General features: G+C 41.0%; 1 protein-coding gene and 1 non-coding gene across 2 annotated transcripts in view; one reads left to right on the top strand and one right to left on the bottom strand.

Moving 5' to 3' along the window:
• Window positions 1-1826: 1826 nt before the first annotated feature.
• The window catches only part of L2HGDH (L-2-hydroxyglutarate dehydrogenase), a 29857-nt gene continuing 17401 nt past the window's right edge, over window positions 1827-14282 (bottom strand). Inside the window, exons 7-10 of the mRNA XM_023514528.1 lie at window positions 10383-10550; window positions 9344-9501; window positions 6936-7067; window positions 1827-2153 (exon numbers count right to left, since the gene is read on the bottom strand). Coding sequence (XP_023370296.1) covers window positions 1958-2153; window positions 6936-7067; window positions 9344-9501; window positions 10383-10550 — 654 coding nt within the window. The 3' untranslated portion in view covers window positions 1827-1957. The remainder of the gene's footprint in view (window positions 2154-6935; window positions 7068-9343; window positions 9502-10382; window positions 10551-14282) is intronic.
• On the top strand, window positions 8778-8837 carry LOC111726139. The gene has a single exon (XR_002773993.1). It is a non-coding gene; the product is annotated as a U7 small nuclear RNA (small nuclear RNA).

Raw genomic sequence — 14282 nt, 5'->3', positions numbered from 1 at the left:
TAGCAGTCATATAATTGAACAGAAAAGTAATCTGTCCATTGCATTTCTTGTAGGAATCAGCTGTATAAAGAACCATTAGGCCTACTTCTTCTGATTTCTGAATGCTTTCCATACGCTCACCCCAACTGTTTAATAATTGCCTACTCTATTAACCTGGGATGTGTACTGTGGACATGAGCTGATGATGGCAGACTTTCAAATTAATGGATGAGGTAGCTCAATCAATGTAATCGCCAACACTTGAAGGGAAAAGAAAGAAAACAAAAGTTTTTCTGTCAAGCAAAATGCACGTCCTTCTCACTCATCTATCACACAGCTCTGGAGAAATAATAGGAAAGAAAAAATGAAGAGCAGAAGATGGATACTGAGAGAGCATGTGAGCGAGATGGATGAAAATGCCTCATCTAGGGCAGCTCCTATGGCTCAAAGGAGTAGGGCGCTGGCCCCATATGCTGGAGGTGGTGGGTTCAAAACCCAGCCCTGGCCAAAAACTGCAAAGAAAAAAAAAAAAAAAAGAAAATGCCTCATCTAAACACAGTTCTGTGATCAAAGTTCTCCTATCAGGTCATCATAATTTCATTCACATTTCTATTTTCCAACTTTCTAAATTATAAGAATCAACTCAACAGATACCACATATATAGTGTATAATATGGCCTATGGCACTGGAAACCAACTCAAAATTTTTATGAATTACATATAAATATAAGGCACTTTCGCGGTTTACAAAAGTGAATGCCTCGAAGTTAGATATGTGTATCCATATAAAAGTTTATAGGAACCCTGAAAAACCAAGGAGGTATGAATCGTTAGTGATCTTGGCCAACATTCTGAGAACTCCAGTGTGACTAAAGAACGGAGATATAATAAATAAATAACTTTCTAAAATTACAGAGTTCTATGTTTTAGTATCAGGATTCTAAAACTGCTCTCATAAAAACCTATCAGTTCTAAGTTCTCTTAGTTTCTCAACCACAGACGACTAAAGAGAAGGCAACAACCACCTGTGGTAATTAATCTGCTGTCTAGATTTAGTGATGACACCACACCACATCAATTACAAAGAGACTGAGAACAACAGAGGTTTGACTTTGTTTTACAACGTCATTTTTTATAAATATTATAGCTAAGATAGAATCTTACTCAAACTACTTGAAAATGTGAAATTTCATGTATTTCCTTGAAATCAAGAATTTTTAATTTCCAAATATAAATACTGTTGCTCTCCTGTGAGCTTTTCTATGAGTCTTCAAAATTAAAAGAACTTATACTATATGTTCTTTTCTAGAAGAGACAAAAAGTGTAGATATTATAAAGCCAAAACGTTCATTTAAAGCATGACCAATATTTTATGCCATCTGTCCCCAAATTCTAAGAAAGTCAAACCATGATCACGGTCAAACCACAGATCATGTTGGTGAGGACAGGTCATTAACAGCACGAGGGAGTCAGGACAGATACGACTGCAGCTTGCCTCTTTATTCACAAAAGCATGGGCTTTAATTTTTAAAAAAACATTACTACTCTATTACATCATTTTAACAATTCAGTGGTTATCTCTGACCTAAAAATGAGATTTTAAATACTGCTTTGCTGTTTTTGTTTGTTTTTCGAGACAGTCTCACTCTTTTGCCCTGGACAGAGTGCTGTGACATCTTAACTCACAGCAACCTCAAACTCTTGGGCTCAAGCCATCCTCTTGCCTCAGCCTCTTGAGTAGATGGGACTACAGGTGCCCACCATAATGCCTAGTTTTTCTCCATTTTTAGACCTCACTCTTGCTCAGGTTGGTCTTGAACTCCTGAGCTAAAGTGATCCACCTGCCAGAATGCTAGGATTACAGGTGTGAGCCACCTCACCCAGCCTAAAAACTTTATTTTTTAAATTGAAGAATGCAATTAGTACATTCTTGTTGCTGACATGGAGACTACACTGAACAACTAGTTTCTCTCATTATTTACAGTTCGAATCTCTGTTGTACTTCGTCTGCAATCATTTCAGAAATTGCGATGGAAGAAGTGGCAGCAGGGGAAGGTGCGTTTCTCACGTGAAGAATGCGGTTTCCAAGATCCCCAACTCCTCCATCAAATACAAAATCTTCTACCAGATTTCCAGCTCTATCCAGAGCTTGGGCTCTTACTCCTGCTGGACCTCTGCAAAAGTGAGAGTGAGAGTCAACCGACTGGAAGACATGTGTCACTTTCCAAGTACTCTCAAAGCACGTCTTTATTCTTCTAAGTGAATATCACTGGAAACACAATACGTTTGTGGATAACCAGACTGTCAGCTGTAGCCTGTCAAACCTTCTATCATTAGGCTAACAACACTGCAACAAATGCTTATCAAATAAATACACTCCCTGGGTTTGAATACTACCTTCACTACACACCTGTAAGCTTTGGAACCTTGTGGCAAGTTACTTAACATCTCTGTGACTTATTTGCCTTATAAGTAAAGTGGGAGTAACAGTCTTCTTACCCCCCAATGGTTACTGTGAGAATTAAATACATAAACATGCGTAAAGCACTTAGAATGGTTCTTGGCACATAGTAAGTATTTAGTTATAATAATTACAGTAGAACCCCCTTGGTCAACCACCTCCCTACACTGACCACCTCTCCTCAAGTTGACCTAATTTTCATAGACTGGACATGCACTACATGCACATCGTTCCAGGAAGCCTAGCTGTCAATAAAAGATGGACTATGTTGAGCACCTCTGCATATTGACCAGTTTGCTATAGTCCCTGGGGTGGTCAACTTACAGAGGTTCCACTGTATTTGGTAGTGTAAGGGTTACCAATTCTCTAGAGAAGCGTTCTCCACCAAGGGAGATTTTGCCCCTGAGAGGACATTCAGCAATGTCTGGAGACATTTTTGGTGTTACAACTAGAATGTGTAGATGCCAGGGATCCTGTTAAAAAACCTGCAATGAAATGGACAGTCCCCCACAACAAACAATTATTTAGCCCAAAATGTCAACAGCACCAAGTCTGAGAAAGATAGACCATCTTAACCCATTTTTATGGGAGAAATATTTGGCTTTCCCCTTTGCATTTCACAATGACATAGTCTAGTTATCACTAGTTATGAAAACATCTTTTTTAAGACAGAGTCTTACTATGTTGCCCTTGGTAGAGTGCCGTTGCATCACAGCTCACAGAAACCTCAAATTCTTGGGCTTAAGTGATTCTCTTGCCTCAGCCTCCCGAGTAGCTGGGACTATAGGTGCCGGCCACAACACCCAGCTATTTTTTTGTTGTTGCAGTTGTCATTGTTTAGCTGGCCTGGACCGGGTTCAAACCCACCAGCTCCAGTGTATGTGGCTGGCACCCCACCCACTGAGCTACAGGCACTGCCTGAAAACATCTTGCTTGAAAGTTTACTCTAGAATTCCCCAAAGAAGATATTTCCCAAAATGAAGTATGGGCAAAAGGGAGGAGACTGTGACACCCATGTATTCATCTTCTATCTCCTAACAGTGCTAACAGACACAAACCACTGTTAGACTGACATGCCAAAATTAATCACAGAATTAAAGGAGTGTAGAACTAAAATTAACAGCCTTAGAGACCATCAATTAACAGTGAAAAGTTAATATGCTAATATATACACTTTACAGATGATAACTTTACATTCTAATCTAATGTTCGCCAGCAAATTATTGCCCAAAATGCTCTGGCCTAGCAGAGAAGTCAAACTAGATGTCATTTTGTGGTTAATGGAACTTACGGACACCATTGTGAGCAGCATACCCCACTGAAAGCATTACTTCAATTACTTTTACAATCTAGAATTGCTTGCTATGCTTCTGCTGCAATATTAATGACAGGACATTTATGCTTTTAATACACTGGTTACAAGGTGAATGAGACAAGACAGGACTAAGGCTCCAAGTTGTAGACAAGTTTATTGATTTTCTTCTTATTATTATTTAATATAACAAAGTATAGAAAATAATATACTGAGCACTCATCTTCTTACCAAACAGTTTAAGAAATAAAGCATTACCCATAAGACAGAAGTCCCTGCAGAACTCTCAGAATCCTGCTCCCTTCCTTCCCTACAGATAACCACTGTCCTGAATGAGATGTTTTTCACTCCCCTGCTTATTTTTATTTTCACATTACATGTACAAACTATAAACAATATTTGGTATTGGTTCAGCACCCGTAACACAGTGGTTATGGTGCCAGCCACATGCATGGAGGGTGGTAGGTTCAAACCCGGCCCTGGCCAGCTAAACAACAATGACAACTGCACCAAAAAAATACCCGGGCGTTGTGGCAGGCACCTGTAGTTCCAGCTACTTGGGAGAATGAGGCAAGAGAATCTCTTATGCCCAAGAGTTGAGATTGCTATGAGCTGTGACACCACAACACTCTACCAAGGGCAACATAGCGAGACTCTGTCTCAAAGAAAAATTTAGTATCATCATGCTTGTTTTTAAACTTATATAAATGGTTCAAACATATTCCCCCCAAATAAAAACATCTTAAACTTCCCTTCTGTTATTGATAATTCCCTGCATTTAACAGCTACAGGAATCGAGAAAGGAACAAGGCTTGGTGCCGGTGGCTCAAATGGCTAAGGCACCAGCCACATACAGCTAAGGTGGGGGGTTCGAATCCAGCCCGAGCCCGCCAAACAACAATGATGGCTGCAACCAAAAAATAGCCAGGTGTTGTAGCGAGTGCCTGTGGTCCCAGCTCCTTGGGAGGCTGAGGCAGGAGACTCACTTGAGCCCAGGAGTTGGAGACTGCTGTGAGCTATGATGCCACAGCACTCTACCCAGGGGGACAGCTTGAGGCTCTGTCTCAAAAAAAAAGAAAAAGAGAAAGGAACAAATGGAATTGCTGAATGTACTCAGGTTCTCTGTCTCTAAAGAGAAACTCATCTGTGCTTAGGTGGAATTTGTCCCCAAATGCACCTGCCTACAGTGCTGTGCCCTTTCTGATACATGCCAGTGAAACTGGTAACTGTAAGTCATACCCTTAAGCCCAGAGACAGTGGTTAACAATGCCCATAAGCCCAAAGTCCAGTTATACCATATAAAATCCAATTGTCAAAAAGCTTTCCTCAGGCTTCTGTAAAAAGGTGGTGATTGAATACAAGCAGTGAATTCACTATACCCACCTAGTGTGTTTTCCAAGGAATATTAATAGCATCAATAGAAACCAGATTTGACCAATCTATTTTCAGATGTACATCAAAGTCTACTGAAGTAGACCACTGAAAACATAAAAGCCTTTATTTATTTATAAGTGATGAAGGAATATAACATCTAGATATTTTTATCCCTTCCATTTCAGAAGGTAAGTACAGGAATGAAGGAGATAACAGGAAAAACATTAGCTGGGTTTTAATAGTTCTTCTAAAGATTCAAAGAGGCTAGTCTCAGAATGATACATTAGAGTCAGAATTAAACCAGGACGCTCCCCTAAGGGAAACAGCTGACATGATTACTGCTCTCTTCCCAGATATGGTCAAGCCTGCTGACACTTTACACCAGGCTAGTCGAGCAGCTGTTACGGAGAAGGCAGACATTTAATGCTCTGAGGACTCATGGGGGGATGGATTGTAAATGCAGAGTGAGTACCTCAAAGTACACTACTGATTAATCTTAACAACTGGCTTGCTAATGGAAAAGGTGAACACTAAAAATATTATCAAAGAGGGAAAAAAAATAAGGCTTGGGTGGTATTTAGGTTAATCTACAGATCAAACCCAGAAAGTCTTTTATCTCTAAGAAAAAAGATGTAAATTTACCCTTACATCATCCCATACCCTGTAGCAAGGACTTTGATTATTACACACTGCCTCCCTCTTTTTGTCCCTAACTAGAGTCCCTGAGTGAAGTAGAGTGCCATGGTGTCATTGTAGCTCACAGCAACCTCAAACTCCTGGGCTCAAGTAATCCTCTTGCCTCAGTCTCCCAAGTAGCTGTGACTATAGGTGCCCACCACAACACCTAGCTAGTTCTTCTATTTTTAGTAAACATGGGGTCTTGCTCTTGTTCAGGCTGTTCTTGAATTCCTGAGCTTAACCAGTCCATCCACCTCAGCCTCCCAGAGCAAGGGACATTTTTTAAAATTCAGGAAAAACGTTATTATGACAGCTGGACACAAAAGCTAAGGTGGGGCTCGGCGCCTATAGCTCAACCGGCTAAGGCACCAGCCATGTACACCTAACGTGGCGGGTTCGAATCCCAAGCCCAGACCCGCCAAACAACAATGACGGCTGCAACCAAAAAATAGCCGGGCGTTGTGGCGGGCGCCTGTGGTCCCAGCTACTTGGGAGGCGGAGGCAGGAGACTCGCTTGAGCCCAGGAGTTGAAGGTTGCTGTGAGCTGTAATGCCACGGCACTCTACCCAGGGGAATAGCTTGAGGCTCTGTCTCAAAAAAAAAAAAAAAAAAGCTAAGGTGGCATCACAATAAAGTTGCAATGGCTATTTCAGTTTGGAGGTGTAAGGTGTTCTAGATAATTATGAATGGGCCAGCACTAAGGGCTATAATCTAGCAATGCCCTTTTGGGGAGAAAGAGAGATTGACTCAAAATGTACTTAGTAGCTAGGCACAGTGGTTCACGCTTATAATTTTAGCACTCTAGGGGGCCAAGGCAGGAGGACTGCTTGAGCTCAGGAGTTCAAGACCAGCCTGAGCAAGAGTGTGATCCCTATCTCTACTAAAAATGAGCTGGGTGCTGTAGTGGGCACCTGTAGTCCCAGCTACTTCGGAGGTGGAGACAAGAGGATCGCTTGAGTCTAGGACTTTGAAAGTCTGTAAGCTATGATGCCATGGCACTCTACCCAGGATGACAGAGTAAGACTGTCTCGAAAGAAAAAAAAACGTACATAAGTAATCACTGAGTCAGACTTACCTCTCAAGTTTACCTAGATAAGAACTGTATTTACAATTTTTATCACTTTTCCTTACCTAAGTATATCACTGACAGTAATTTCAGGGATGAACTTTTGAAGATACTTCACTGTTGCTCCAAGAAAACAGGCTTTATACATTTCATTAACTCCATATGAGAAATTCTGGGATGCCAGTTTAATCAGGCCACTGAAAACAGAGACAAACATTTTTATTAGAGAAAGGATTCTTCATTACTTAGAACACCTTTATAACTTTGGAATGCTCTTTGAGGGCAAAAATCAAAAAGTCAAAGTCATAAAAAGTACAAATTAAAAGCAAATCAACTTCTGACCATTATCAGAAGGAAACATCACCAACTCAAGAGGTAAACATACCTTCCAAACTCCAAATCCCAAGGAATGCTGGTTCCAGACTGGGAGTCTATAAAGCCTGCCAACATCAAAGTTTTTTTTTTTGAAACAGAGTCTCACTTACTCACCCTAGGTAGAGTGCCATGGCATCATAGCTTGCAGCAACCTCAAAACTCTTAGGCTCAAGAGATCCTCTTGCCTCAGCCTCCCAAGTAGCTGGGCCTATAGGCACCTGCCACAATGCCAGGCTCTTTTCTTGGGGTGGTAGAAGGGGCTAGTCTTGAACACCAGCTCAGCCAATCCACCTGTGTAGGCCTCCCAGAGTGCTAGAATTATAGGCCCATAGCCAAGATTTTCTAATGCAAATATTACATGATTTCAACACACCTAAAAAGGTATTAACAGACCTTTCTTTTTTCTTTCTTTCTTTTTTTTTTAAGAGATGGGGTCCTCCACTGTCTCCCAGGCTGGAGTGCACTGGACCAGTAACAGCTCACTGCAGCCTCAACTTCTTAGGCCCAAGGGATCTTTCTGCTTTAACCTGCCAAGTAGCTGGGACTACAGGCACACACAACCACATCTGGCTAATTTTTCTTATTTTTCTAGACACAGATCTTGCTATGCGGCCCAGGCTGGTCTCAAGTGATCCTCCTATCCCAGCCTCCTGAGTTGCTGGGGGCATTAATAGATATTTAAATCTACCCCACTTTTCTTTAATCAGTCAAAGGAAAGATATTTAGTTGTGAGTCTTTTTTTTGAGACAGAACCTCAAGGTGTCACCCTGGGTAGTAGAGTGCCGTGGCGTTACAGCTCACAACCACCTCCAACTGGACCCAGGCAATTCTCTTGCCTTAGACTTCCAAATAGCTGGGACTACAAGCACCTGCCACAACTCCCAGCCATTTTTTGGTTGTAGCTGTCATTGTTGTTTGGCAGGCCCAGGCTGGATTCAAACCCGCCAGCTCTAGTGTATGTGGCTGGTGCCCTAACCGCTTGAGCTACAGGTGCCAAGCCTAGTTGTGAGTCTTAAGTGAAACTCTGTAAACCGTATGTATGTAATTTTGCATGTACTCATATTGGGAAGTCCCATGCCAAACTTCCTGTTTCAGAATCTATGGAGGATGAAACCCACGTATAGCTTAAAAAGCAATCTAATGATTTTGACATGAAACCCCCTAGAGAGAAACATTGCTAAAAGAACCAAACAAAACATCATTTTTTGTTTTTGTTTTTTACAATAGTAAAGAATCTGCATCCTAGGTCAGCACAATCATCCTATTAGTTTTCTTCAAAAAAAAAAAATCAGTTATCAGTAATTTCTCCAGTGGCTTAGAAAATGATGGTGACTGGTTTGAAATTATCAAAGCCTTCTACTAATTTTGAGAGAATTTCTTCTTTTTTTCAAACTCAGGTTAACAACATAGGATTTGGATTCCCAGACGTGTGAATGGGTCTTTTTATCCAAAACATTGCCCTGGCTCATCAAAACTTTCTTGAAGTAGTTAAAACATTATGCTTATTCCACATAGCACTTAATTTGACTTAATAGTATTTCAGCTCTTTTAGAATTTGTCTAGTGGGTTTTTGGTTTTCATTAAAAAACAAAAAAATTTGGATTAATAAAAACTCAATATGCCAATCACAAATATGAGGATTTACCCAATAAGTATCATACCAAGAAAGACAAAATTTCCCACATGCAAAACTGGGCCTGGTGGCTCATGCCTATAATCCTAGCACTTTGGAGGCCAAAGGAGGGATACTGCTTGAGGCCAGGAATTCAAGACCACCCTGAGCAAGAGCAAAATCTCTTCCCCACAAAAAAATTAGTCGCGCATGGTGGAAAGTGCTTGTAATCTCAGTTACTCAAGAGGCTGAGGTAGGAGGACTGCTTGAGCCCAAGAGTTTGAGGTGGCAGTGAGCTATGATGATGCCACTACACTCTACCCTGGGTGACAGAGGGAGAACCTATCTCAAAAAACTAAAACTAAAACTAAAAAAAATACATGTTTCAGGAGCTGAATTTTTTTTAGGGGAGGGGGAGGACCAAAATTTAAATAAAAATGTTAATAAGCACACAAGATCATTTTCTTAAAGAAATAAAGTTGTTACCTATTTATAATTATATCCATAACATCTCTGGCATTGAAGTCAAAGGGTCTGTAACCCTCCCTCTTAAAGGCAAGAACTGCATTAGGCCCCAGCCAAATATTGCCATCCATTTTTGGTGTGAAGTGAACTCCTAGGAAAGGAAACCGGCTATCTGGGACCTATGGATTTAACAAAGCAAGGAACTATTAGCCCCATCTCACATTTCATTTCATTACAGATGCAAACATTTAATTGGTAATGTAAAACACTTCCTTCCCATGCATTTAATTTGCACTGTGAGCTACACACAGATATACTTTTCTAGTAACATGTTTCTGCTTAGAAATGGCACACAAGAAACACTGATGCCGTAGACATCAACACACACTATCATCTAAGTGGCCAATGACACAGTAAAGATGAACTGTCCTACTTCAGGTTACTCTCTCTCCTATAAGAGACAGCTGTGACTGCCATTAAAAAAACCCCACATATTTATAACATAGGCTTTTGCAAAATGGTAATGTATGAGGCTGAAACAATGAAATTCATGTTTTAGAACAACAAAAAACATTAAATAGCCGAATAATGACTATGTCCCTGGCTCAACCTAATATGTCTATTTTGGGGGTAATTCCAGACAGAAAAATGAATTCTTCATTTAAACCTATTTCCTACTCCCTGAAACTACAGAGTGGCCACATCCCTTTTCTACAGCTATAGACAGTGATCTGAGAAGGAGGGTAGTGTATTTGGGACCCCATAGGGAAAGTGTTCCTATGAGTGCTCCCTCCACGGGAGAGGAGGGAGAATCTGGGTAAGAAACCTTAGTACTTCCCATGGTGCACACATGCATTCTGGAGATAGGTGCTTGTGGGCAATCCATTACAATAACTATGATACCAAGATAAAGATTTAGGAATATAAATACAAGAGAAACAGGTGAAATGCTTACACAAACAGCCCTTCCAAATGTCTCTTTTACCCAGGTAAAAGTTTTTGTTTTCATTCCCCGTAACCAGCTCAAGAAGAGTGAGAAGGCAGATGCATCGTTACCCACCGGATAAATATTTCCTTTTACAAGATAGCATTTTTCTGGCTTCAAGAGCAGATAATCTCCCCGGAATGGTACAATCTGAGGATCAGGGCTGCAGCCACTCATCTCTGAAATCCGGTCTGAGTAAAGTCCTGCACATGTCACAACATACTGACATTGAATTTCCTCTCCCTAGTGCAAAATAAAAGAACAATGACTAGTATAAAGTGCAAAGGAGCATACTAGGTCAAGAGGGGAAAAACAGATGATAGAAAAGAAAAAAAAAAAAACAGAAATGGACTTTTTTTTTTCTTTTAAAGCAGCAGTTCTCAACCTATGGGTTATGACCCACAGGAACTGTATTAAAGGGCTGCGGCATTAGAAAGGTTGAGAACCACTGTTTTAAAGAGAAAGGGTTTCACTCTATCACCCAGTGACGAGATCAGGGCTCAATGTGACCTGGAACTCCTGGGCTCTAGTGATCCTCCTGCCTTAGCCTCCCAAATAGCTGGGACTATAGGTGTATGCTATGATACTCAGTTAACTTTTTTTTTTTTTTTTGAGACAGAGCCTCAAGCTATTGTCCTGGGTAGAGTGTCATGGCATTACAGCTCACAGCAACCTCCAACTCCTGGCTCAAGTGATTCTCCTGCCTCCGCCTTCCAAGTAGTTGGGACTACAGGCCCCTGCCACAATGCCAGCTATTTTTTTGGTTGCAGCCCTAATGGTTGTTTGGCGGGCCTGGGCTGGATTCGAACCTGCCAGCTCAGGTGTATGTGGCTGGTGCCTTAGCCACTTGAGCCACAGGTGTTGAGCCTTAACTTTTTTTTTTTTTGAGATAAGGCCTTGCTATGTTGCCCAGGCTGGTTTTGAACTCCTCAGCTCAGGTGATCCTCCTGCCTCTGCCTCCCAAAGTGCTGAGATTAAAGGTGTGAGTCACCTCACCTGGCCAGAAATGGACTTTGTTCTAAAAGAGAAAATCCAATGCAGTTATCAGCAAAATAAATTTATCAGCATTTAGGCAGCAGCTAGAGACTTAGAGGGTAGTGGTCTGCAGGAGGATGTTACTTTGAATTTATACTTTAGAGATAACAATGATTGAACTAGCAAGGATATGTAAAAGGCTATGCATACACATACACCCCCACCTATTTTATTAGAAACTAGGAGAAGCTTCTTTTTTTTATTTTTTTTTGAGACAGAGCCTCAAGCTGTCTCCCTGGGTAGAGTGCCGTGGCATCATAGCTCATAGCAACCTCCAACTCCTGGGCTCAAGCAAGTCTCCTGCCTCTGCCTCCCAAGTAGCTGTGACCACAGATGCCTGCCACAGTGCCTGGCTATTTTTTTGGTTGCAGCCATTGTTGTTGTTTGGCAGGCCTGGGCTGGATTCGAACCCGCCACTTTAGGTGTATGTGGTTGGCGCCCTAGCCACCTGAGCCACAGGCGCCAAGCCTAGGAGAAGCTTCTTAACAATTTGTTGCTTGAAGAAGCAAACTTTGTTCTGATGGTCTCCACCAATTGGCTTCTTCTGTATTGCAGACAACTTGTTTTATCTGAGTAACTGCCCTGTTACTCTTCCATTTTTTATAGACATTAATCCTGCTCAATTCCAATTACAACCTACCTACCAACAAATTTGTCCTTCCTGATCAATACCTACTTTGTAACGAAGGTTACTTTATTTATTTTTTTTCTTTTAATTTTGCAACTCTTTTTTTTTTTTAATTGAATGGTAACTATGTACATTAATGCACTTCTGGGGTACAGTGTGGGGTTTTCACACACAATCTGAAACACTTCCATCAAACTGGTTAACATAGCCTTCGTGTCATTTTCTTAGTTATTATTTTAAAACATTCACATTCTGCTCTTAGAAAGATTCACTTGTACCCTTGTAAGATAAACCTCAGAAGTGATCCCTCCAATCCACCTCCCTCCACCCATTCCCCCCTCCCCTCTCCCTCCCCCCTACTAAGGTTACTTTAAAACTTCCATTTGTTTAATTCATATATACTGAGAGCACACTCTACAGTCAAGGCTTGCTCTTATGACTGAGAGATGGCTAATGTTAGGTTGCTGTGATGTCCCACAAATATTATTTTGTGATTATCATCTGCATGTGATTTAGCTTCACCCTGCCAAGTTTAGCAAATTTGCCACCATATTTCCTAAATGACTTTATCTAATACCATTTGCCACCATACTCTACTTCCCGTCTCTGTACAGAGTAAGCAGCCAGCAACGTCTTGTTCTTATGCTTGGATTTTCTTCCCAGCTTGAGTTCTCATCTGTCTCAACATTTTCTTTCTTTCCAGCTCTCAGTAATCCAGCCTTATTTTACTGAACTATATTTTCATCTCTATATTTCTATTCTATTTTTGCCCTTCTAGACAGTTAAGCCTCTTTTTAAGAGTTACACATGTCACATTTTTAACAAAAATCAGATGAAACTTTTCCAAGGTGGAGCAAATTATAAGAGTTAGACTAAACCATGAAACCAAAAGTGCAATAACAACAACGCCTTCTTCTAAACAGATTAATACCTTTCCTGTTTATCTAGAATTATATACCAGAAATATAAAGAATAATTTTATATGATATAAATGTACTAGTTCCTACATAAAAGGTCAGCAGTTCTTTTGTTCTTAGAACATAAAATGCAATTAGGCTTCATGATAAATGTAAAGATTACAACAGAATTTGTAGAATGGTACCAACATGCTATAATCTAATAGTTGTCTTTAAAATACTCAAGTAGCCAGGCACAGTGGCTCACACCTGTAATGCTAGCACTCTGGGAGGCCAAGGTGGGTGGATTGCTTGAGCTTAGGAGTTCAAGACCAGCCTGAGCAAAAGCAAGACCCCATCTCTACTAAAAAGGATCCTCAGTACTAATGACTGTTAGCACCAGACACTCCTTTTGTTAGGGGCCTGCTCCCTACACTGAAGTGGCCTCCATCCACCAAATGTCAATAGTATCACCCCTCTCCTTCTCCCAGCTGTGACAGCCAAAAATGTCTCCAGGTATCACCAAAAGTCCTCTGGGAGCAAAATCACTTCCAGATGAGAACAATTAATCTAACATGTGTAAAGAGTGTTTTTCCTTATGTCTGAGTATTTAAGTTACAGGATCTCAAAAGGAGAGTAAATAGCTAGAAAGAATGACCATTACCCTAAGATGAAGAAAGCAGACTATCTTTTTTAAAAAGAGTCAAAGGGGGATAGTTACATCCTGTTAAGTGAAGTATAATTTCACTGCTGTCTTTATTTGTAAGCTAAATATGTTTATCGGGGTGTAGGCAGATGTCATGTTGACAAAGGGGTGGGACTATGGGGCTTGTACTATGTCACTTCAGTTAAACTGGGAGCTGTGCTTGACGGAATCCCCTTCTTTACATGGTTTTAACTTAAAGTTGAACAGAACAGGCACTGCTTCTGCAGGCAGAAGTGAAGCAGCAGCCACTCTCTGAAGGGCCTCCCAGTTCAGTATTGTGACAGACGGACACCCACTGCCCAGTGAACTCCAGCTGCACATCTAGCTATACCCTCTAACTCCCTTATTCTCCCCAGATCCTTCCACAATTGTGTAAAGCCTAATTCCCATAATAAATCCTGGAGCACTCATTAACGACCCTGCTCCCCCGCAAAAACCCATCTGCAGGGGACACCCAGGGAATCTAATGCTTCAGTGCCACTCTATGGTTCTGCTCTAGGACCGTAAGATGAAGGAGAGTGGTCCATCGCCCTCTGCACAACCTGCACCCCCCTCACCGCCAAAGTCTTTTACTTAGTAAGGAGTAAGTTACTATAGATCATAGACAGATACAGTATCTACCAGTTTTGCCTTAAGATTAAACACTCTAAGTGCTTATAATCCTATTTTTTTTTTCTTTTTTCCTGAGACGGAGCCTCAAGCTATTCCCC

Source organism: Otolemur garnettii, unplaced genomic scaffold (assembly GCF_000181295.1).
Source record: "Otolemur garnettii isolate 467f Iridium unplaced genomic scaffold, OtoGar3 scaffold00054, whole genome shotgun sequence".
In the NCBI taxonomy this organism is placed as follows: Eukaryota; Metazoa; Chordata; class Mammalia; order Primates; family Galagidae; genus Otolemur; species Otolemur garnettii.
This window is presented reverse-complemented; position numbering and strand designations above follow the sequence as displayed.